At 36.5% G+C, this 25,908-nt stretch overlaps 1 protein-coding gene across 3 annotated transcripts in view; it reads left to right on the top strand.

Moving 5' to 3' along the window:
* YTHDC2 (YTH N6-methyladenosine RNA binding protein C2) overlaps positions 1-25,908 on the top strand; it is a 245,818-nt gene that overhangs the window by 45,112 nt on the left and 174,798 nt on the right. Inside the window, exons 21-31 of one of the 3 annotated variants that reach the window (XM_064595792.1) lie at positions 2,171-2,297; positions 3,381-3,586; positions 3,927-4,122; positions 6,557-6,666; positions 8,766-8,828; positions 9,622-9,914; positions 15,336-15,513; positions 21,211-21,414; positions 22,173-22,355; positions 23,557-23,643; positions 23,741-23,894. In XM_064595792.1, coding sequence (XP_064451862.1) covers positions 2,171-2,297; positions 3,381-3,586; positions 3,927-4,122; positions 6,557-6,666; positions 8,766-8,828; positions 9,622-9,914; positions 15,336-15,513; positions 21,211-21,414; positions 22,173-22,355; positions 23,557-23,637 — 1,641 coding nt within the window. In that variant the 3' untranslated portion in view covers positions 23,638-23,643; positions 23,741-23,894. Of the gene's footprint in view, positions 1-2,170; positions 2,298-3,380; positions 3,587-3,926; positions 4,123-6,556; positions 6,667-8,765; positions 8,829-9,621; positions 9,915-15,335; positions 15,514-21,210; positions 21,415-22,172; positions 22,356-23,556; positions 23,644-23,740; positions 25,508-25,908 lie in introns of those variants that run through there. The other 2 variants (XM_045891007.2, XM_064595793.1) reach the window with 2 other exon arrangements.

Raw genomic sequence — 25,908 nt, forward strand, 5'->3', positions numbered from 1 at the left:
TGGGAGAGGGAGAAGCAGGCTTTCCACCGAGCAGGGAGCCTGATGTGGGGCTTGATCCCAGGACCCTGAGATCATGACCTGAGCCAAAGACAGACACTTAATGACTGAGCCACCCAAGGCGCCCCTATTTATTTATTTTTTTAGAGTACATCTTTTTCTTGTGTGCTCAAGACACTGTGCTAAGAACTTAATTTTATAAAGTAAAATCCAAATATCACTTAAGACTTTTCAAGATAACAGTAGTGAGAAATTGAGGAATGTGATAAATGGGAAAGAAAAGATAAGGAAAATGGGATTCTGAGGGAACGAAATGATATGTAATGTAGAATTTCAGATAATGTGGAGAAGATGATGTTATTTCCTGAAAAGGTAGACATTTATCCTTAAATTCTCTCGAATGTAGGCTGTGACTGTACATTTTTTAAAAATTTCATTTTGTTTATACAGAAACTACTCTTTTCCAGGCATACAGGATTTTTCCAATATATATAGTTTTTAAAAAAATAATGGCAAGCTGTTTGGTGAGCATTATTGAACAGTAGATAATGCAGTGCTGTTGAGTTTATTAGATACCATATGTTATAGTAGACTAGTTGAGTGGATAATAGGGGGAGATTTGGTGTAGAATTCCAATGTATTCTTTGCTTTTTTCCCAGCTCCTACAAAAGCAGAGAGGATAAATTACTGCCTTGGCCTTTTGGTTATATTCCAAAGCAAGAGAAGTCATTTTCAAAGAGGAGCTTTCTTATACTGCATATAGATGATTTCTAGAAATCACACTTCCCATTTTCAGATAAATTAAGAGGTTGATATAGAGGCTATTTTTGGAGGACTGGAGTGGTAGAATCCTTACATATAAATGGTGTTGTGATGGCTTAGTTAAAAACCTCTGACACTTCAGTGGAAGAAAATTAGCAGACACATCTGAAGAGATAGCTGTTTTTACATAGCTGGTCATTTAGACTAATGGATACTTAGTTCTCACTGGGATTTTATAAACTCAATGGCTTTCATAGCATTTGATTGTAAATTAATGATAAATTTTATTTGATCATAAAGTCTTAGATTTTATTTATTTTTAAAAGATTTTTATTTATTTATTTGACAGAGACACAGTGAGAGAGGGAACACAAGCGGGGCGGGGAGTGGGAGAGGGAGAAGCAGGCCTCCCGCCGAGCAGGGACCCCGATGCGGGACTCAATCCCAGGACCCTGGGACCATGACCTGAGCCGAAGGCAGACGCCCAACGACTGAGCCACCCAGGCGCCCTTTAGATTTTATTTTTTAATATTTAATTTTAAAATTTATATTTTTTAAAAATTGAGATGTCATTGACATATTAGTTTCAGGTGTAAAATATAATGATACTATAATTGTATATATTGGGAAATGATCTCCACAGTAAGTCTAGTTAACATCCATCACTGCACATAGTTACAGATTTTTTTCTGTTGTGATGAGAACTTTTAAGATTTACTCTCTGGTGTGTTAACTAGACTTATTGTGGTGATCATTTCACAATATGTGGAAATACTGAATCACTATTTTGTATACCTGAAATGAATATGATGTTGAATGTCAGTGATATCTCAATTAAAAAAAAAGTTTACAAAAAAATATCTACTCTCAGGGCACCTGGGGTGGTGCAGTCGGTTGAGCATCCAACTCTTGGTTTCTGCTCAGGTTGTGGTCTCAGGGTCGTGAGATTGAGCCCTGCATTGGGTTCAGCGCTCGGCACGGAGTCTGCTTGAGACTCTCTCTCCCTCTCCCCTTCCCTCTGCATGCGCTCTCTTTCTCTAAAATAAATAAATAAATCATTAAAAAAAATCTACACTTTTAGCGACTTTCAAATACACAGTACGGTGTTATTAACTGTGGTCACCATGCTGTAAGTTGCCTCCCCAGGACTTTCTTATTTTATAACTTTAAGCTTATATCTTTTGACTCTCTTCACCCATTTCATCCCCTTCTCCTCCCCTGCCTCTGGCAAATACCAATCTGTTCTCTGTATCTTTGAGTTTTGTTTTTTTTAATGAAGGCCTAGATTTTATCAAATAATTAGAAGGAGAATTGACCTTGAGTAGCTAATGTAGTGGTTTTCAGTTACTTTGCTCCTAACTAAGGAGTTTAGTAAGTGGATATATCTTGTTATATAATTATATTTTCGTAGGCATGGCAGAAAGCACGAAGTGATGGATGGGAGCGAGCCTTTTGTGAGAAGAATTTTCTTTCACAAGCTACCATGGAAATAATCATTGGCATGAGAACTCAGTTGCTTGGTCAACTTAGAGCATCAGGTAAAATTTTCCCTAAAGAACTTATTTAGTCCACTGAAAGTACCTTATCTATACTTCATAGTATTTTTAGTGTTAACTGATGCCATCTTACATTATTTTTATCACATTTTCACATTGTTGTATATCTTGTATATATGAACTGCTTTGTAGACTCCTATGTGAGCTCAGCTTTTGTTGGTTAAAAAAATGATATTGTAGAAGCTGTAGATGAGAAATATATGAATACTGTAGGCAGTGAGCAATTTATAGTATATTTATATTATATTTATATTTATAGTATATTTGTTGGCAAAAAGCAATTTAGATATTGTAGTTCTGTTTTATCACTCTTAATAAACACTTCCTTAGCTCTATAATAGATTTAAATATATAAGTAGGTTGATACAAATGTGGTCTTCTTATTTTTGGAACATAAAACAGCTAGTAATCTCTTTAAGGCACTTAATTTTTTTTTAAGAGAATGGCAGTATTGTTATGTCATTTTAGAATTATTTCTTTAAATTTCCTTTTGAGTAGCATAGTACATTGAGAATGTAGTCGAGGAAGAGTGCTAGAGCCTCGATACATGGATGAGCTAAAGTGCCAAAGTAATATGAGGAGTGAACCAAGAGGTTTTAGAGTGGTCTCAAATATTAGGAAATATGAAGGGCTTTGGAAATTCAAGCAAGAATATATGTATTGTCTTCATTCTAGAATTCATGTCTGTCATAACCAAAATGTTATACCAGTCAGAAGAATGGTTTAGATTTTCAGCTATGATTTTAGTACATTTCTTTTTTTAAAAAATTTTAGTACCTTTCTGATAGCATCTTATGAAGAACTTTATATAGCAAGGATGTGTATTTTTTAAAAGTCCTTAAGTCCCCAATAAATCTTCTATTTACTTTAGCCTGAGCAAACCTAAACTTCTTAGAACATTGATTCCGTATTTTAAACTTTACAGAGGAGATTTTATTAATTATTGTGGAATTTGAATATCCTTAAACTTATGTGGGTTATTACAATTTTTGTAAAAAACGCACACGTTTAAAAGTATATTTTGCACAATAGAAAAAGTCGGTGTGGTTTTTTTCCTTCTTCTAGGTTTTGTTAGAGCACGAGGTGGTGGTGACATTCGAGATGTTAACACAAATTCCGAGAACTGGGCTGTCGTTAAAGCTGCATTGGTGGCAGGCATGTATCCTAATTTAGTCCATGTGGACAGAGAGAATGTAGTATTGACAGGGCCAAAGGAGAAAAAAGTTCGGTTTCATCCCACTTCAGTTCTCAGTCAGCCTCAATATAAAAAGGTAAAACATTTTTAATGCTCTTAGGCCTTGAGGTGAAACTAACCTAATTTACATAGTTGAAGAGCAACAAAAAGATGCTCCAAATACCAACCTACTTTAAGAAATTAATTGGTTATATATGTATAATTCGTCATTGGAACAAAATTTTGATGAAATGTTAGAGTTGGAAGAGGTAATGTGTTAGGTAATGAGGACTTGCGTTCCAGCTGCATGAGCAGTGACTTGCTTTAATGTTTGCTTGACTACTAATATCCATCATCTGTTGCATTGAGGGACTTTTTACAGTTTAAAAGTAGGTGGTAAATACAGTTAACAAGTTTTTGATTTATTTTTCTGATAGATTCCTCCAGCCAATGGTCAGGCTGCAGCGATTCAGGCACTCCCCACAGATTGGCTTATTTATGATGAGATGACCAGAGCCCACAGAATAGCTAATATTAGATGTTGTTCGGTAGTGACCCCCGTCACTGTGTTGGTGTTCTGTGGACCGGCGAGGCTGGCAAGTAACGCTCTTCAGGAACCTTCCTCATTTCGAGGTAAATGTATCATAAGGAAATAAAAATCGATTTGAAATGAAATTTTTTTTTTACTAGACCAAATAAAATATGAAATTCCAAAGGTTTATGTAGGAGTAGCTCCCTTTTGCTATATTAAGACTAATTAGAAAATACTAAAGTATACCTCAGTTCTTAAAATTGATTTCTAAGGTAACTTGTTATTGATTTGTGCATTTTTGGTTAATCTTGGTGATAGGAAGTTTACTTTTCTCTCCCACTTGAAATTACATAATAGTTTAACATAAAGGCAATTGTTTAAGGAAAATAATAATAGTAACCCATGACCCCATTTCCCTTATGCACTTTTTAATAATATTTTAAGACTATTATGTGGTATTTTTAAAGTTATATATATTTTAAATTATTTTACATTCTGCTATTTTCATTGTGCAGAATACAAATTTTCAAAAATACTTTATATTAATGGCTGCAAAATATTCTGTCACTTAAAAGTGGCATAATGCATTTAAAATGCTCCTTTACACTTGCTTGTTTTCAATTTTTTGCTATTCAGTGATTCAGCAAATATTTATTGGTCAATTCCTATATGTCAAGGGTGCTAGGCATTGAAGATGTAACAGAAAATAGGATAGACAAGGTGTTTTGGTCCTTAGGAGTTCACATGGCAGTGGGGGGTAGACAGAAAAAAAGTAAATAATCTGCATGCTACTAAGAAGGAAATAAAGAGGAATGCCGTAGGGGTGACCTACTTTAGAAAGAGACCCTGGAACAAATATCTCTGAGGAGGTGTGATTTGAGTATAAAACATAAAGTTTGAGAAGCCACCAGTCATGTGAAGATACACAAATAAACTCGCGGTAGGAGAAGATGGCACAAAGGGCCACAATTCTCCACTAGGAAATGTTCTAAGAACTGACAGAAAGGTTATGGGATTGGGAGCATAATGATCAAGGGGAGAGTAGGGTAAGATGAGGTTGAAAGAAAGGCATGAACTTTTAAGCCATGGTAAATGCAAGGGAAGACACTGAAGGATTTTAAGTAAGGGAGTAATATGATGTTATTTAAGTTCAAAATGATCATTGTGGCTGTGAGGATGGATTGTTGCAGGAGGAAGAATGGAAGGGAGGAGGCAGGTAGGCTTTTGCAGTGTGTGGTCTTAATGACAGATAATGATGGCTCAGAACTACAGTGGTGGCAGCTGATAGGAAGAGAAGGAGATTCAAAATTATTTTGGAGGTACTAGTAACTCCTGGATTGTATGGGTGGTGAGTGAAAGGGAGGAGTCAGTAACTTTCAGGATTTTGGCTGTGGTAGCTTGCTGAATAATTTTTTAAAATTCTTTTTTCTTCTTGATGTTCAGCTTGGGTGATTTCTGCCACCCTGTCTTCTAGATCACTGATCTGTCCTACTCATCTAATCTGATGTTGATTCCCTTTAGTTTATATTTCATTTCAGTTATTATATTTCTCAGCTTTCCCCTCATGTACTGTTTCAGAAAGCTTACATGATTGTATATTACATTTGGCATCTTTATTTTTTTAAGTATTTATTCAGCATGGGGCCCGAACTCACGAACCCGAGATCAAGACCTGAGATGAGATCAAGAGTCAGCCACTTAACTGACTGAGCCACCCAGATGCTACATCTCCTTTTCTTCTTTTAAATTGAAACCTGTGAATTTACATGAGCATTTCTTGATTTATAGTGTTTTCATTCCCTTCCTTATGTTCTCAGTTTTCTTCTTCATCCAGTTATTATTTAAAGATTGTGTTTTGGTTTTTAAGTTCTTGTCTTTTTTTTTTTTTTAAGATTTTATTTATTTATGGGGCGCCAGTGTGGCTCGGTTGTTAAGCGTCTGCCTTCGGCTCAGGTCATGATCCCAGAGTCCTGGGATCGAGCCCCGCATTGGACTCCCTGCTCCGCGGGAAGCCTGCTTCTCCCTCTCCCACTCCCCCTGCTTGTGTTCCCTCTCTTGCTGTGTCTCTGTCTGTCATATAAATAAATTAAAAAATCTTAAAAAAAAAAGATTTTATTTATTTGAGAGAGAGAGAAAGAGAACACAAGTGGGGGGTGAGGAAGGGCAGAGGAAGAGGGAGAAGCAGACTGCCCGCTGAGCAGGGAGCCTGATGCGGGACTTGATCTCAGGACACTGAGATCATAACCTGAGCTGAAGGCAGACGCTTAACTGACTGAGCCACCCAGGCACCCCATTCTTGTCTTTTTTTTATTTTGTTGCGTTTTGATTAGAGATTGTAGTCTTTAAAATGCCTTTTCCCCTCTTTTTATAAATATTGAGACTCAATTTGTGAACTGTTGGATTTAGAGAGCTCCCCATCCAAACCGTTAGTAATCAGGCGGATTTGTGTAAATACAGAGTGTCTGTATATACTGACTTCTTTTGCTATAAGATGGTAAAAGTGAAATTTTTTCCTTTCAATATGTGTTTGAACAGCGGATGGTATTCCTAATGACAGTAGTGACAGTGAAATGGAAGATAGAACTACTGCTAATTTGGCAGCTTTGAAGCTTGATGAGTGGCTTAATTTCAAACTAGAGCCTGAGGTACGTTGCTTTTCAGTAGTGTGATAAGTTTCTTTCATTCAATGAGTGTAAATTGACATACAGTATGTTGGAAATTACACCTTTACTAATGAGCCCTTAGTATTAGAGAATATAGTTTGTGTTTCAGTTTTCACAGGGCCCTTATGCATTCTCTGACATATTGGGGTTTATTTAAGTAGAGGATTTGAAAAGCCTCGATGTGGCTCGTATTTAAGCACAGTGATATTTGAGTATTTCTGTGTATGTAAGAAAATACCAAGTGTTGGGTGGTACAGAAGAACTCCCTTTATTTCATATAACTCTGTTTCTGAGAAAAAGATACGAGTTCATTCTGTTTTCTCTTTTTGTGTATCTCTGAATTGGGAAAGATGAATGTCTTTTTTCAAATTAAAAATGTTCTTGACAAAGCCTTTCCTTCATTCCATCTCCACCTTTATTTATTTATTTCAAGGTATTCACACCTACTATATTGTTATTATCCCCCTTTAACTTTCTGCATAATTTACTCCTTTTAGAACAGGAATAAAAGGGGCAGTACATTATTTTCTAACCTTATGCCATCAAATCAGTTAATACAGATGCTCAACACATTTAATTATACAAGATCAATTTGTTTTGAGTTATAAAATTGATGTTGATATGTAATTAATGAAAAAAATAAGATGAAAAAGATAACTATAAGAATACCCAGATATATACCGTATTCCCATTTATATGGATCTGATCCATAAAACATCAACACATTCACTTAGAAACTAATTTAATCCATGGATCAAGGCTATATATTCAAAGTATTTTAAGGATGCCAGGATACTACAAGAGCTGGAGAAAAGAGTTTGGGAACAGTATATGCTTGCTAAACAAGAACTATGTTTATTTAGCTAGTGAATACCTAGAGTAATAAATTTTTACCTCATGATAGTCAGACTTGCAAACATGCAGAAATAGGAATTAAGGGTTTTTTTTAGAGTTATTTATTTGAGACAGAGCATGTGCGTCAGCGGGAGGAGGGACAGAGGGAGAGGGAGAGAGAGAATCTCAGGCAGACTCCCCACTGAGTGTGGAGCCCGATGGGAGGCTTGATCTCATGACCCTGAGATCACAATCTGAGCCGAAATCAAGACTCAGATGCTTAACTGACTGAGCCACCCAGGCACCCCAGGAATTAAGAGTTTTAAATGTAGTTATAAAGTTCATAAAAAATCAGACTGAGGGGCGCCTAGGTGGCTCAGTCATTAACGTCTGCCTTCAGCTCAGGTCATGATCCCAGGGTCCTGGGATCGAGCCCTGCATCGGGCTCCCTGCTCAGTGGGAAGCCTGCTTCTCCCTCTCTCACTCCCCCTGCTTGTGTTCCCTCTCTCACTGTGTCTCTCTCTGTCAAGTGAATAAATAAAATCTTTAAAAAAAAAAAAATCAGACTGAGGTACATTTACTCAAAATGTTGAGATTCATTAAGTGGTAGCAAACAAAATAATTCCTCAGACAAATGCACACTTTCCAGTATACATATTATTGGGGAAAGAAAGGAGAAGAATGTGCATTAAGTGGTGAGATCCACCAAGCTGTATATCAATATTCTGTTACACCAAACAGTTTGGAGACAAGGGAGTTGCTCTAATATAATTTCAGGTTATGGTTCACTTGGCTAAAATAGGTTGGTTTGCCATATTAAAAGTTTACTACAGTAATTTTTCACATAAACATTTAAGACTTGAACTCCAGAAGTAAATATGGCATGATTATTTTGCTTTTAATCTGTCAAATAGCTAAAAGTCAACAATTTTAAAAACTATAACAAAGAACAAGTTGAAGTGATGTGACTCCTACGTCATTGAACCCCTCCTAATGGTCAACTGTTAGTATTTAACCAATTCAGAGAGTTAATGAATCCTTGCATTCATTCAGTTTTCTGTGCCTTAGCTAGGATGTGTAATTACAAAAGATAGATACTGGTAAAAGCTCCGTCTCTATTTTTAAAAGATCCTACTATATCCTTTTTTTTTTTTTTTTTTTGAAGGGGGAAGGTGGTCAGCTAACCTGTCAATAGTCGACAACTGGTTAGGTTTACTTTTTTACTCTCCGTTCACTTGTCGCTTCAGCCTCCTGGAGTCCCACTTCCATTTGCACCAGCCCTTCCCTTCCTTGAAACGGTCCTTGCCAAGGTCAGCATGTCCCCCACGTTGTCATGGCCAGCCCACTGTGTTGAGTTCACCCTTTCTCTCGTGTTTGGCACTGTTGTCCATACCCTCCCTTGTGTAATTCTGCCCTTCCCCATTTTTCCTCCTCATCCCTGTCCCAACTTCTTTGTCACAAGTTAGTATGACATTAATCTTTCCTGATTCTTCTTCTTTCTTAAAAAGTCATTCCTCCTTAGGTTCTTTCACTGACTCTGCTGTATGTGTTTGTGCCTCAAATGTTAGATATTCTCCAGTACTCTGGGCTTTCCTCTGCTCTTTTCATGTCTCTGTACAATCTCTAGGGACCTCACCTTGGTGTGTGGATTTAGTAACCATTTATGCACGGATGACTCCCAAGTCTGTCTATATTTCTAGCTTCGGCCTTTCTCTGCACTTACGAGTCTAGCTGCCCTCTGGATCATCGTGTGGATGTTCTACAAGCACTAAAATAAAATAGGAAGGGAACTAAATGTATTTTTCTTTATTGACTCTGCTGTTACTGTTCCAGTTCTAATCACACTCTACCCACACACGATTTGCCGTCTCTTCCATCGGCCTGTGTCATTTGATTTTGTGTCTCTAGTCCTCAAATATGATAAAGAAGAAATGTTATCTCATTGGTGCAACAAAAAGAATGAAATACGCTGCTTCCTGACCAGTTGCAGAGTGTCCTTTGGAAACAGTTGCAGACCTTCCCTAGTGCGTGGGTGTCTTGCGCATGGGTTCGCCATCTGGCTTGGGTCTCCTGGACCTGAGGGGGCTGATCGTTCTGTTACAGGCGGCCGGTTTGCTGCTGCAGCTCCGGCACAAGTGGCACAGCTTGTTTTTGCGCCGAATGAGAGCTCCGTCTAAACCCTGGTCTCAAGTTGATGAAGCCACCATCCGAGCCATCATAGCTGTGCTCAGCACCGAAGAACAGTCTGCGGGCTTACAGCAGCCATCGGGGATAGGCCAGAGGCCAAGGCCTATGTCTTCAGAAGAACTCCCTCTGGCATCGTCTTGGAGGTCAAATAACAGTAGGAAAACCTCAGCAGATACGGAATTTTCGGATGAGTCTGCGACTGCAGAAAGGTAAACTGATAACATTTTTAGCAAAACGGGAGACTTTTTTCCCCCAGGAAAATGAATTATTTATCATAGAATCATGCTTTTGTAATATTAAAAAATTACTTATAATCTAAAATACACAAAAAGGTTACAATAAAACGGGAAGAGTTTTTTACCCCTTTTTTTTTTTTTTTAAAGATTTATGTATTTATTTGAAGTGGGGAGGGACAGGGAGAGGGAGAGAGAGAGTCTTAAGCAGACTCTTTGCTGAGCAGGGCTAATCTGACGACCCTGAGATCATGACCTGAGCCGAAACCAAGAGTTGGGCACTTAACCAACTGTGCCACCCAGGTGCCCCAAGTTTTTTACAAATATTAAGATAATATGAAGGATTTTAAGCTACTGGTATCTATAAGTCATTTAATAAGGCAATTTTTTTTATCAGGAAGAACTCAAAATGTTTAATTTCAAGAATTCACAAATTTAGGGTCTGTTAAAAAGCTACCAATATATATATATTTTTAAAGATTTTATTTATTTATTTGACAGATAGATAGAACAAGTAGGCAGAGTGGCAGGCAGAGGGAGAGGAAGAAGCAGACTCCCCGCTGAGCAGGGAGCCGGACGCGGGACTCGATCCCAGGACCCTCCTGGGATCATGACCTGAGCCGAAGGCAGCCGCTCAACCGACTGAGCCACCCAGGGCGCCCCCAAAAAAGCTACCAATATTTTAAAATTACATATTTTCATTGATATATGTCAAGTCATAACTTTCCCAGATATCCTACAGCAAGAGGTATGGGCTGTGGCCAATTAAAAGAACAACCTCCTCACAAGTCTTACCTAAGTATCAATATTGCTGACTAGTATTCCTCCAGGAGATCAATTATTCATTCATTTATTCAGTGACATATTAAACGTGTGTTGTTCTTGGTGCTTATAAGAGATACAGCAGTGTACCAAACAGACAAGATCTCTTCCTTCAGAGAGTTTATCTTTTATCCAGGGAAGGCATATAATAAGTAAACAAATGTACTGTAATGGTAAAATCTGTTACACTTTAGCCAAATTCTTCTTTTCTTTGCAGCATTTACAATTAGATATGTATTTTTTTTTAAGATTTTATTTATTTATTTGAGAGAGAGAATGAGAGAGAGAGAGCACACGAGAGGGGGGAGGGTCAGAGGGAGAAGCAGACCCCCTGCTGAGCAGGGAGCCCGATGCGGGACTTGATCCCGGGACTCCAGGATCATGACCTGAGCCAAAGGCAGTCGCTTAACCAACTGAGCCACCCAGGCGCCCTAGATATATTTTTATTTACTATATGATTATTAATAATAATGAGAGCCCTTATATTGAATTATTTATCCAAAAATGTATTTTGATTATATAATAGTGGTTATAATGAATCATTGGCCATGATTCAAAAATATTTGTTGTGTAAGAACATTTGTTAGAATCAAATTTAAGTTTCTCTATATCAGTTAAAACATTTTTTTACCCTGTTATAATTGATAACAAAAACAATATTCTTGTCTGTGATGCTAGTTTTGGCAATATTGGTAGAAAGTCTGTGTGGTAAGATTTCGTTGTTAAAAAAATTGAAAATAGAAACAGGGAAAACATTAAAGATACGTGATGTTTACTGTTTTTTAAGGATCAGATGGGGCTGTTAGTGTCTTCTTTTGGTCAGATTTGCATATTTGAATGAAGCATACGGCTTCATCAGGTCAGACTTCTGTTAAAGGGGAGTAATCCATACTGGTTTCCAAGTTCTTCAGGTATTACACTTGAGGAATAATTCAGGCATTTGCCAAGAAAGTCTTCTCATAATGTGTGTTCCTGAATGTTTCTCTCTGATGTAGGCCCTGCTGGGCAATAGAAGAGTAAAAGGCGCATTTTCTTCTTAGACACTACCCACCTTTTGAAAAGATTGTTCTAAAAACTTACTTGAACAATGGTTTAGGATGTGGGAATAGATTTCCATAGAAGTTGTTATGTGGTAATGTTATTCCTAGGCCCATCTATAAAAACCTGTTAGGCTCATAGAGACTCTGTGTGTTGTGTGTATGTGTATGTGTCTGTGTGTATAAATGCAAATGTATATGTGTGTGTGCACATATTCACATACGTGCACACACACATTTTTGGAAAAAAACTTCCTTTTAAAGTAATAAATACTTATTTAATAAAAGTTAGAAATTTAATAAAATTAAGAAAATCAAAATTATAAAATGTAATATTAGTTATAATTCAGATATTGATTGTCTTACAAATTTAGTTTTTCACCTGTGATACTGGAATCAAGCATTTCCATTTCCTTACAAGTTGTAGCCTGGCATTCTTCATTTTCTTACCTGTTGAACAGTGAGATCTGGAATTTCATCTACCTTCAGACTTTTGGTAGTATTAATAGATAAGGCAGTATTATAGGTAAGTTCAGACTTTTGGTAGTATTAGTAGATAATGACTAAGCCACCCAGGCGCCCCTCCATGTCAGAACTTCTTAAATGAAAATTTAAGTGGAGGGCTTCATGAAAGGCTTTGTTTCCATCTGAATGAAATTTTCCAAGGAAGCCAAATATAAGAGAGAGAAGCTAGAATGGGGCTCAGGTTAAAAGATCAGTTTGAAAATCAAAAGGTAAATAGGAAAATACATTTTTATTGTAATAAGGTTTTACCCTCATTAAGTTCTGTCACCTAATTTTCATGTCACAGAGGTGCCAGCGTAAGAACGCTGGGATTTTAGGGGGGTCGAATTTACATAATGCATTGAACATCAATTCACAAGAGAAAAAAACCCCTGAAAGGTTGTTTTTTACACTTCTTAGCAGGTGGTTAATGATTCAGCCGTTCATTCATTATAAAGTCTTTTGTTAATATCTTTAGGCTTCAGCTATTTTATTCATTTGTGAAACAATCCTGGATCTAAGATAGTTATTGAAAGAAAAGTCACTCCTGGGGCACCTGGGTGGCTTAGTCATTAAGCGTCTGCCTTCAGCTTAGGTCATGGTCCCAGGGTCCTGGGATTGAGCCCCGCATCGGGCTCCCTGCTCAGCGGGAAGCCTGCTTCTCCCTCTCCCACTCCTCCTGCTTGTGTTCCCTCTCTTGCTGTGTCTCTCTCTGTCAAAAAATAAAATCTTAAAAAAAAAAAAGGAGAGAAGTGACTAATGGAGATAAGCTATTTTAACTTATCTTGAAGGAAGAGTAATTACATTGTAAGGGTGTTCGGAAGTTTATGAATTATTGAACACATTCTTTTTTGTTTTAAACGTGTTTATTATAAATATTGTTAAACACAGCAAACTAAATGATACGCCATAATGAACTCCATATCCCACATCAGCAGTTACCAAGATTTTCACCTGCTTGCTATATCTAACCAAATTTTCTTTTGTTTGTTCTTGGCTTTCTTTTTTTGGTTTACATATTTCAAAGTAAATCCCACACATCATGTCATTTTACCCTTCCATATTTAAATATGCATCTCTTAAAAATAGAGGAATTTTGGGGCACCTGGGTGGCTCAGTTGGTTAAGCATCTGACTCTTGATCTTGGTTCAGGTCTTGATCTCAGGGTTGTGAGTTCAAGCCCCATGTTGGGCTCCATACTGGTTGTGAAGCCTACTTAAAAAAAAATAGAGGAAATTTTCCTACATAATCAAAATCCAATTATTAATCCCAGTAAAATGATCATTTCCTCAGTTCTCATACTATACATTTATTTGAATTAGCATCCAGGGGGGACGCATGCATTATATCAGGGTGTCATGTTTCTTGAGTGTCTTGTGATCTCTAGTAGTTCCTCTGTTAACTTTTATTTTTTTATTTTTATTTATTTATTTTTTAAAGATTTTATTTATTCATTTGACAGAGAGAGAGAGATAGCAAGAGCAGGAACACAAGTGGGGGAGTGGGAGAGAGAGAAGCAGGCTTCCCGCTGAGCAGGGAGCCCGATGTGGGACTTGATCCCAGGACCCTGGGATCATGACCTGAGCCGAAGGCAGATGCTTAACGACTGAGCCACCCAGGCAGGCGCCCCAACTTTTTTTTTTTTTTTTTAAAGATTTTCCTTATTTATTTGAGAGAGAGCCAGAGAGAGCATGAACGTCGGGGGGAGGGGTAAAGGGAGAGGGACAATCAAACTCCCCACTAAGTGGGGAATCCGACATGGGGTTCAATCCCAGGACCTTGGGATCATGACCTGAGCAGAAGGCAGATGCTCATCCGACTGGGCCACCCAGGTGCCCCCTCTGTGGACTTTTTTGAAGAAAGTGGGTTGGTGGTACTGTGAGGTACACCACATTCTGGATTTGTCTGTTTGTTCTTGGCCTTCTTTGTTGCCATACCATGTGTATTTTGTCTAAACTGGTAGTTAGCTCGCAGGGCTTGATTAGAGCCAATATTTTGGCAAATGTATTTTATAGGTGGTGCTGTGAACTTTGTATTGCATGTCTTCAGGAAGTACTCAGTGCTTTTTTGTTTTTTAATGTCTGGTTATTCCACAGACCTATACTTTTAGAAAAATTATAAAATACGTGGCTGCCAGCTTTGCTGCATTTATTCACAGAATTTTAGAATAGAAGAACCTTACAGTTTATCTAGTGTAATCCTTTTATTTAACACATAAGTAAATTAAAGCTCAGATAAGTTAAGAGACTTGCCCAGAATCACATACCTTAACCTTAGTTGCAAATTTAGTACTGTCCTAGAAGTCTTCTCTCCTGACTCTAGTCTAGCAGTATTCTAATACTTTATCATACCATAATTTTTTAGTATGCTTTTAAAATATATTTTACTTGGCTCTAAGATACTTTGTGAAAGTGGAAGGGAAGTAGAGTGAGTGATATTCTAGTAAGGGCTATTAGCATAGTTGTATTTATTTATTTATTTATTTATTTATTTATTATTTATTTATTTTTAAAGATTTTATTTATTTATTTGACAGAGAGAAACACAGCGAGAACAGGAACACAAGCAGGGGGAGTGGGAGAGGGAGAAGCAGGCTTCCCGCTGAGCAGGGAGCCCGATGCGGGGCTCGATCCCAGGACCCCGGATCATGACCTGAGCTGAAGGCAGACGCTTAACAACTGAGCCACCCAGGCACCCAGCATACTTGTATTTAAATAATTATATAATGTTAAAGACCTCTCCAATAGCATCATACAAGAGGTTAGGAGTTTTGTAAGGGAAATAATACTTTGAGTATTTGTTAACATTAAGTTAAGAATTTCTGTAAATTGTTAAAAATATATTTTTACCTGTTGTTTGTGTAAGGACACCCTAATATCTCAGATGTTTTTTAACTTGTGTGAGAAAACGAAATTCCCTTCTTAAATATTACTCCATATATCATAATGCCACTGGAACTATGGTTTGAAATGGAATCTGCTTTATATTATGAACTTGTGTGTCACTGATCTTTATTTCCTCCTTCCCACTCAAGAGTATTGATGAAATCTCCATCTCCAGCACTGCACCCACCTCAGAAGTACAAAGATAGAGGAATTTTACATCCTAAACGAAGCACCGATGACCGATCGGATCAATCTTCTGTGAAATCTACAGACAGCAGTAGCTACCCAAGTCCTTGTGCTAGCCCTTCTCCTCCATCCTCGGGAAAGGTAGAGTATCTACAAGTTGATGTAGCAAGGAACAGATTGCTAGCACATTTCATGTTACATATTGAAGCAAAATGACAAAACAATTCTACTTTTGGTTACTAATTGTGGTCTTTGTTCTAGATACAAATTGAATCTGGCAGACTTGAGACACCTTGCATAAATTTTTTAGTTTTTCCTGCTTGCCAGAGATTTCTAGTTATCCCCATCTTGGGATGTTTTAAAACTAACAGATCGTTTACCGATGGCACGTAACTCAGCCATCCACCATTTCCTTTCTGTATTGTTAGAACCTTTTTTTGTTAAGTTACAAGATGATCTCAAACTAGTTTAGGTTTGTAATTTCAGAATTGCAAACAGTGGTTTCTCTGAATTACTAATTGATTTTTCCAATTCAGTGGTTATATTAAAAAGATGGGGTGGGGTTAGGAAGATAGGAAATGTTGGTAGGGAATTGAGAACTATGTATCTTTTAAAAAATTTGTAATACTAATGATTTCAAATGTTTAGAGTATGTTTACTTTTAATTTCCTGTGTTGTTGGTACTGAGTAAGTATTTGATTAAGGTTATTTAGCTATATGTGTTCTGGGGAAAATGTCTGCTGAAACACTCTTTTTAAAAAAGTTTTTTTATTATGTTAATTACCATATATTATGTCATTAGTTTTAGATGAAACACTCTTGTTAGATAAGAGGAAAATAAATGTTTTTTGTGGATTTGCATTCTTAGGTTTTAGGGTGTTTTAAGTATCTTTATTTAGGTATATACACAGTAAGATTCACCAGTTTAAACTGTACAATTCAGTGAATTTTGACAAATGTATATAATTATATAAACGTATCACAGCCACATACAGGACATGCCCACCAGCCCTGGATCATGACGGCGGCCGAACTGCTCTCTGTCTCAAGAGTTTTGTCTTTTCTGCAATTTGCTCTAAATGGAATCATATGTATGTAGTTTTTTGTGACTGGGTTATTTCACTTTTGAAATTCATCCAAATTATTCAGTGTATTATTAGTTCATTACTTTTTATTGCTGGATAGTATGGCTAATACCATGGAATGTTTATCCATTCACCAGTTGGACATTTGGATTGTTTCCCACTTTTTGGCTGTTATGAATAAAGCTGCTATAATATTCAAGGACAAGTCTGTGTGTGTACGTATGGTTTCTATTCTTGGGTAAACATCCAGGAATAGAATTGTGGGATTGTATGGTTAAGTGCATGTTTAACTTTATAAGAAACTATCCAGCTATTTTCCAGAATGGCTATGCTTTTTTCCATTCCCTTCAATCATCTGTGAAGGTCCCAAATGCTCCATGTTCTTGACAATACTTGACATTATTAATCTCTTTAATGTTAGCCGTTCTGGTGGGTACATAGTGATACCCGATTGTAGTTTTAATTTGTGTTTCCCCAATGACTGATGTTGAGCCTCTCTTCATGTGCTTATTTGCTGTTCCTGAATTTTCTTTGGTGTGAGGTATCTGTTCAAATTTTTGCTCAACTTTTTTTGGTTGTTTATTGGTTGTTTGTCTTTTTTATTTAATAGTAAGATTTTAAAAAATGTGTTCTAGATACAGATCTTAATTATATATGCTTTGCAACTTTTTCTAACAGTCTGTGCCTGCATATTCATTTTCTTAACAAGTGACTTGAAGAGCAGTGTTTTTAATTTTGATGAAGTCCATTGTAGCTATCTTTTTCTTTTTCTCTTATGGTTCATATTTTTTGTGTTCTAAGAAGTCTTTGTTTAACTCTGGGGTGCCAGGATGGCTTAGTCAGTTGAGTGTCCGACTCTTGGTTTTGGCTCAGGTCATGATCTCATGGTCTTGAGATTGAGACACCCCTTCCCCCATGGGGCTCCACTCTCAGTGGGGAGTTTGCTTGAAGATTCTCTCCCTCTGCCCCTCTCCCCACTGACATGTGCACATGAGCGTGTTCACTCTCTCAAATAAATAAATCTTAAAAAAAAGAGAAATTTTCGCTTAACTCAAGATTACAAAGATGTTCTCCTATGTTTTCTTCTAGAAATGTTGTAGTGAGAGCTCTTACATTTAGCTAGATGCTCTGTTTTAAGTTTTGTTTATAGTATGAGTGGGTCACGGGCCATATTTTGTCATTTGCCTATACAGTTGTTCTAGCACCATTTGTTGAAAAGATTACCTTTTCCTTTGAATTATCTTGGCACCTTTGTCAAAAATCGATTGACCGTAAATAATGTGATCTACTTATTGGACTCTATTCTGTTGCATTGATCTTTATACCTCTCTGTTTTGCCTCTGCTACAGTGAGTTGTTTATAGTAGCTTTATACTAAGCTTGAAACCAGTTAATTTTTTTTCTCCAACTCTGTTGTTTTTTAAAATTGTTCTGGTATTCTAGGTGTTCCAGTATTCTTTCATATAAACTTTAGAAAATTCTTGTCAATTTCTACAGAAACATTTTTTGGTATCAAGTGGAATTGCATTGATTCTGTAGGTCAGTTTAAAGAAAACTGACAACAGGTTTTAGTTTCCTAATCCGTAAGCATGGTATACATCTGCATTTCTTTTGATATTCTTTAATTTTTCACAAGTGTTTTGTAAATTTCAGAGTTCAGGTATTACCTATTTTTTGTTAAGTTGATCTCTAAGTATTTTATATTTTTGATGCTGTTCTTTAAATTTTTAATTTCCAGTTCATGGCTAGCATATAGAAATACATTTGACTTTTGTATATTTACCCAATATGCCACAATCTTATTTCATTTATTAATTCTGTTAGCTTTTTATGTAGATTTCTCAGGATTCTCTACATGCATAATCATTTCATCTCTTAATAAAGGTCGTTTTGCTTTTTTCCTCACTAGTATTGATTCTGTTTATTTCTTTTCTTGCCTGTTCTCTCTGATTAGAGCCTCCAGTAAAATGTTTAATAAAAAGTATTGAGAGCAGACATCTTTGCCTTGACCTTAGAGGGAAAGCTAGCCCCTAGTTAAACCTGTCACCATTTATGATAACATAACTGTGGGATGTTTCCTTTTGGATGCACTTTGCTGAGAGGATTTATTAGGAATAAATGTTGAATTATGTTCAGTGCTTTTTTTTTTTTTTTTACGTCTACTGAAATGATAACAGAATTATTTTTTCTTCTTATTTCTTCTTATTTATTCTTTCTATTAATAAAGTGGATGTCATTGACTGTTTTTATAATGTTTATGCCTTACTTGGTCACGATGATTATTGTTTTAAATATTATTGGATTTGATTTTGCTTAATCAAAACTTCTGTTAAGTTTGGGATCTTTGTTCATGAGGGAGGGATATTATGTAGTTCTCTTTTCTTGTGTTGTTTTTGTATGGCTTTAGTATCAGGGTAATGCTGGCCTCATAAAATCAGTTGGGAAGTCTTCTTTCCACTTAAGGTTTTTGGAAGAGATGCCTAGAATTGATGCGATTTTTTTCCTTAAATGTTTTAACTTTCCTTGGTGTATCTCGAATCAATATTATACACTTCAGGTATAGTTTGAGAAGCTTGCAACAGTATGTTTTTTTTTTTTTTTTTAAGATTTTATTTATTTATTAGAGAGAATGAGAGAGAGAGAACACATGAGAGGGGGGAGGGTCAGAGGGAGAAGCAGACCCCCTGCTGAGCAAGGAGCCCGATATGGGACTCGATCCCAGGACTCCAGGATCATGACCTGAGCCGAAGGCAGTCGCTTAACCAACTGAGCCACCCAGGTGCCCGCAACAGTATGTTTTTATTTTACCCCTTAGTCCTTTGTGTTACTGGTCTCATACATTTTATTTCTACATACATTAAAAGTGCCACAGTGTAGTATTTTTTACTTCGTAGTAAACTATCTTTTCCCAAAAGTCAGAAAAGTGTCCTTTATATTTATTCAATATTTACCATTTCTTGTGCTCTTTATTCTTTTGTGTTGATGTGAATTTCTATCTTGGATCATACACTTCTGTCTGGAAACCTTTTAACATTTCTTTTAGTACAGATATTCTGGAAATGAAGTCTTCAAGCTTTTGTCTGGAAAACCTTTTTCACTTTTATTTTTGGAAGATATTTTTACTGTGTATATAATTCTGGGTTGACAGTGGTTTTCTTTAATTTATGCAAAGATGTCATTCCATTATCTTCTCGTTTACAGTTTCTGAGGGAGGTTTACTGTCTTTCTTATTTTTATTTTCCTCTCTATATTTTTTTTTCCTCTAGCTGCCTTTAAGATTTTCTTTTTATCACTGGTTTTCAGCAATTTGATTTTGGTATGTTACTATTTGTAGTTCTTATTTAATCTATGTATTTATAGTTTGCATCAGTTTTGGAAAATTTAGGACCATTATTCACATTTTTTTTTTTAATCTCACCACTTCCCCTCCTTTTTGGGACTTTTGAGAGGCAAGTGTCGATACTATTCCACAAGTCACTGAAGCTTTCTTCATTTTTTTCAGTTGTCTCTGTTTCATTTGAGATGGCTTCTCTGGCTATGCCTGTAAGTTCACTGAGGTTTTTAATTTGTAGCATCTCATTGGCTGTGTATTCTTTCTACTGTACTTTTCACTGCGAGTATCATATTTTCATCTCTAGAGCACCCTTTGGGTCTTTAAAAAAATACCTTCCATTTCTCCTTTCAAAAGGCATGTTCAAGTTCACTTTACCTTCTTGAACACAGAGCATGTATTTATAATAGCTGCCCTGCTGTTCTTGTCTCCTAATTCCATCATCTGTCAGATCTGAATCTTTCCCTGTTTGTTCATTTTTTTGTCCTGGTTATGGGTCATATTCTCCTGTTTCTTTGCATTCCTTATAGTTTTGTTTCGCTGCTAGATTTTTGTTGTATTCCTTTAAGTACTATCAGACATCGTTCTGGTACATAGCTAAGTTAGTTGCAATCAGTTTAATCTTGTTGAGATTTACTTTTGGAAAGCAATGTTAGGGCAGGTCCAGAGCAGTTTTTATTCTGGTACTAATTTAGTTTCAGTACCAAGGTGTGAGCCTTCCGTGGGCTAAGGCCCTCTGTATTAACAGTTCTTTCCATCTTGGCTGGGGATAACGTGGAATACTCCCAACCCTGCGTGAGCTCCGGGAATGGTTCAGTCTACTGCTTTCCTCTGGATCTTTCCCTGGCGTTAGGTCATGTTTTCTCACTCATATGCAGGTCAGTACGTAGTCAGAAACTTGTGGGGACCCCTCTGCAGTTCCTCGGGAACTTTATGTCTGTGCAACTCTCTTCTATCCAGCACGCTGCCATGCAAACTCTGACTACCTGGGTCTCTCGACTCCAGGCTCGGTCTCTGCAGTTCAGGGAGACTGGAGTTCTGTTTGTTTCCCTTCCCGGCACTGTTGCCTGGAAACTGTATCCAGGCGGTAAGCTGGAGCAATTTTTGTTTTGTTTTCAGCCTTTGAAAGTTTATTAAAATATTTTCTGAAAGTACATTTGGAGCATAAATCAAAGTTTATATTCCAGAATCCTTTCTTGATAAGGGATTTTGAATGCTCTTGAAAATGAGTGCTTGGTTTTGGCTCTTTAACCTCATTTTGATTGAGTCTTATGTAGCTTTTCAGGCATGATGGAGCTATTTGCATTTGTTGAATATTTGGTAAAATAATTTGGTTTATATGTTTATGAAGATGTTATTTAACGGAGCCTATTGATTTCGAAAGGTCAAATTACCTTTCAAGAACTTATGCATTCTTTTATAGGGCTCAAAATCTCCTTCACCAAGACCAAACATGCCTATTCGATACTTCATAATGAAGAGTAGCAATTTGAGAAACCTTGAAATTTCTCAACAGAAGGGTATCTGGTCTACAACCCCTAGTAATGAGCGGAAGCTAAATCGAGCCTTTTGGGAAAGCAGCATGGTTTACTTGGTATTTTCTGTTCAAGGATCTGGACATTTCCAGGTGAGCCATCCTGAACCAGTAAAATGGGGTTGTTCTGGCTGCAGGTTAGACCACACAGATTAAAACAAAAGCCAAAAACCACCCTGGCTTTTTATTGTTTCGGGATGCAAGAACGCATCTCGTTTGACTGAGTATGAGGGATGTAGTGTTACCTCTTGAAGGGAATGACTCTAGGGATCCCGTTGTTTTCCTCGTCTTACCAGAACCTCTCTAGATGAGCCATTTCTCCTTCTGAGGACAGCTTTAGATTTACTATTTTTCAGGTGGATTAAGAATAACGAGAAGCTTGACTTTTTGGTAAAATGTTTATTTAAATAGGCAAGGAAGTTAGAATTGATAATCCAGAATCTGAGTGTGTTTCTTAACTCCTCTTGACTCGATGTCTATCTGAATTTAGAAACTAAGGAATTTATTATTTGATATTATTATAATTTTTGGCAGTAAAAACTTACAGGTTCGATTGTATCTGTTTATCATGGAATAAGTATGGGTTTAGGGCTGTTAATACATTATTTAGAAAGTATCTGTTCATATTGAAATTATGTTAGAAGGCTGGAATCGGTCTTCCCTCTAAAATTTGCTAATACATCTTTTTATAAAAAACAATAAGTAACTTATTTTTGTTTTTGTGAGATACCATTTTTATATTACATTTTTACCTTAAAATTTAAAAAACCTCAGAGCTTTTGCAGATAAATTGAATTCAGACAATTTTAATATCATCCTCACCTTTCCCCTTGCCCTCGTTTTACCTGCAGGGATTTTCTAGGATGTCTTCTGAGATAGGAAGGGAGAAGAGCCAGGACTGGGGCTCAGCTGGACTGGGAGGAGTATTTAAGGTGGAGTGGGTCCGGAAGGAAAGTCTTCCCTTTCAGTTTGCTCACCACTTACTCAATCCCTGGAACGACAACAAGAAAGTCCAGATCAGCAGAGACGGGCAGGTATATAGTGGCATTTAATATTTGTCTTCTGCTTTTCTTTTTGTTTTGTTTTGCTGTTATTTGGTGGTTTGAGGAGGGAATGGAAGAGTACAGAATGTAGGTTCCATATGCACACGGGAGATGGTGGTTCCGATTTGTGGAGGAGCTGGTGAAAACCTGCTTGTAGGTGTTTGACAGAGCTCATGGCTTTTTTAACAGTTTGTAACTTTGGCTTCTCTCTGTCATTACATACATATAAAATCTTTCATAAGTTACTTCATGGAGGCTCCTGTTTTTGTCTTACTAATGGAAGATATGCTCAAAACTGAGCGTAATTCTGAAGTAATTTCACTCAAGTCTAAGGATAACAACAGTATCTGACTCCTTTGTGCCTTAACTAATTATGTAACATAAATAACAGCCTTTTTATATTTTTGTGGCTTGTTTTATTTCTGTTACGTTTGCTTGGCCTCTATCATGCTGCTGATGTGCATTTTGAACTAGTTAAGGGGATGGGAATTACCCTATATATGGACCACGGTGCTAGCCGCTTTATGTCAAGTAATTTAATTTAATGCATATTGAGTTATTAGGCCAGTTTTAGTCAGGAGAAATAGGAGAAATTATTCTAAGGTCACACAGCTAATAGTTTATTTAACCCATGTGATTCACTTTAAATCACCATATGGAAAGTGTTCGGGTTCTTTTTAAATGCACATCGTGTCACAAGAGGACTATAAATGACATTCTTTTAAATTGTATCAGAATATTTTAATTTTTATTCTATAATAAGGATTTTGAAGTAAGACTAATTCCTAAGATAAGAATATCATATACTCTCGATTATTTCATTAAAGCCCCCAAACATCTAATATGCTAGGTTTCATAGTAAATCTTTGAAAGCTGAAGCTGAGTGCTGTTGGTAAATCTCCATTAAAAATGAAATTCATTATTTCTAGATAGAAGTTCCAGGAGAACTCCATGGAAATTACCATCTTGTCACAGTTGTTGCTATTTTCGCAGGCTAACTATAATCTTGAAGTCTGGAATTGAACTTCACAAACCTGAACGCAGAGAATCAGAGCAATGTGATTTTATCATGTTCTGGTAGAAAAATGAAATTGAATGGCCTTTTCTTACATTTTTATCAGCATAGGTTTTGGTGCTTTAAAAAACTCAATCTAGTTCCTTTCGTGTTTATTCTGACTTCTGCTTTATCTAGGAACTAGAGCCTCAGGTTGGTGAACAGTTGCTGCAGTTATGGGAACGCCTTCCACTGGGAGACAAAACTGCAACTGACTGAACTCAGGTTATACTCTCCTTGACCTTGAATTCTGGCAGTATTTATGATCACTAAGGACATCTTTCAAATTATTTATCTTTTTTTTTTTTTTTTACTCCTTCAGAGCTCTGAGCTACAGAAGAACATCGTACCTGTTTAAAACCACCGAACACGCTGACTTCTAAGAACTGAGGTGGAGATGTGTGTTACGAGTGAATGGGCTTTTCTGGTTGAGAGTGTCACTTAAGACCCACCATCTTCATATAAAGGAGAAAAGGGTAATTTAAATTTTTATAGTGATCATAAAAACTGATTATGTAATGTTGGTTATTTATATGTTTGTCATTGAATAAAATAGCAGTGGTTTCATTATTTGGCACAACAGCAGTTATTTGGAACATACTTAATTTGAAGTTAAACATTTCGTTTGTTGAAGACACTGACTTATAACTCTTATTGAGGGTTTTTTTTTTAATGCAAAGTAAATTGTTTCCTTTTAAGAAAGGCCTGAATGTATCTGAGCACCATTTTAGAACAGTCAACACTTAAGATTTGTTGTTAAAGAAGAAGCAAACAACCCAATTCTAAAAATGCCCCTTTTGAAAATAGTGTGTGCTGATTAAGGGCTATTCATTCTGCCATTTTAAACCTGAGATACATTAAGAAAAAAAGGAGAGGTGTCTTGTTCTTTGATTATGAAGTACAGTAAGATCTGAAGGAAATCAGGGTTCCTCCCTCCCTGTCTTTGATCAGATCAGATTTAGTGCTTAGTCTTATTCCTGGTCCTGCCTCTTAACTCGGTGTGTGCCATACCCTTCCCTTCCTCCCGCGTTACAACCTTCACACCTCTCTTACATGAGCACAGTAATTATGTCCTCTTCGTTTTGGCTAGAGAAACTTGATTTAGACAAGTTAAAAATGGAAACAAATTAAACGTGTTAAAAAAAAAGTGCCCAACAGTTAGTGAGAGCTTCGTTGGTGTATGTTTTTCAAACTAAAGCCTACAGCACTGCAATTCTAAATGCTTTCTATTTGTTTTCTAGTACTTTCCATCCTACTTACATTTTTGGATTTCTTATTTTTTTGCATTTATGGTTTAATAAATGGGAGGTAATTTTTATAAACTTGTGTTAGTGCCAACTCACTTATATCTTTGTCATCTTAGAATTATTTGATATCTTTACCACCACTGTCTATAAAGGTTCCCCAGAAGCTTTTTGAAGGGAAATAAAGGTACAGGGAAAAATGAAAGAAATGTCTGGGTTACTGAGCTCTTAAATAGAGCAGCTTTGATAGCACTTCTCATGATATATTTGGGTTATTGCTATGTGAAGAAAAACCAACCCAAATCTGATTTAAAGACAAGAAGACAACTCCTGAGTTTTTTGCTTCTTCATTTGAGAACAAAGAAGTGAAAAGTCATGGGTCAGCATAAGATCTTGAGAACCCTTCTTTCTCTTGGAAAGCATTGTATGTTGGCACAGTAGTTTAAAATGGCAGCTGTGATTTTTGCCTATATTTGTAGTTACTGGTTTTTTGTTTGTTTTATACTTTGAGAGATATACCTGTAAATTGAGCCTATGTGAATTATGTTCTGCTGTATGTGTATTACAGTTCTTTTCCTATTAGAGCAACTTGTGTTTTTTCTGATAATGTAGATACATTTTGTTGAGGTATATATTTAGCAGTTTACGGTGTTCTAAATTTGGAAGTGAGGACTTTTAAAAAAATAAAACTTACTTTAATTTTCTTCTGTTTTCTAATATCTAGCTCTGAATGTAAATGATGTTTGTTGATATTTAAAATGAACACAATTTGAATGTAATTAAAATGCTGTTTTTGGAAGAGATGAACTTTAAATATACTTATTAAATGAAATTCTGTTAAAATATCTAGATCTTGTTATTTCTGACAGTCTATAATAGGGCTAAGGTAACAATGATCAACAATATCCCTTGAAATATTAGTGAATTTCAAACACCTTGAAGAATACTAAATTGATAGAGAAGGTGATGATTTTATATCAGTGTCTCCTCCTTGAAAAAATTTGCCTTATTACCATAAGGGGATGGAAAAAAAGCTCAAGATGTGTTCAGTATGAAATCTTTTGAATGTGTTCTCCGTCAGGACACTGCATCTTGGTAACGTGCCCCTGTATGCACTGCACACCCCAGCCTCACTCTTCCGGTTACAGCAAAGCTTGGTGTCGAGGAGAGCATAATCTCAAATGTGTACTTTAGGGAAAGACCGATTCATTTAAGACTTTGTCCTCAGAGACTCTTTCTTCACCAT

This window comes from Mirounga angustirostris, unplaced genomic scaffold (genome assembly GCF_029215605.1).
Source record: "Mirounga angustirostris isolate CCGP_5_RB_7025 unplaced genomic scaffold, mMirAng1.0.hap1 SCAF_7, whole genome shotgun sequence".
NCBI classification, from domain to species: Eukaryota; Metazoa; Chordata; class Mammalia; order Carnivora; family Phocidae; genus Mirounga; species Mirounga angustirostris.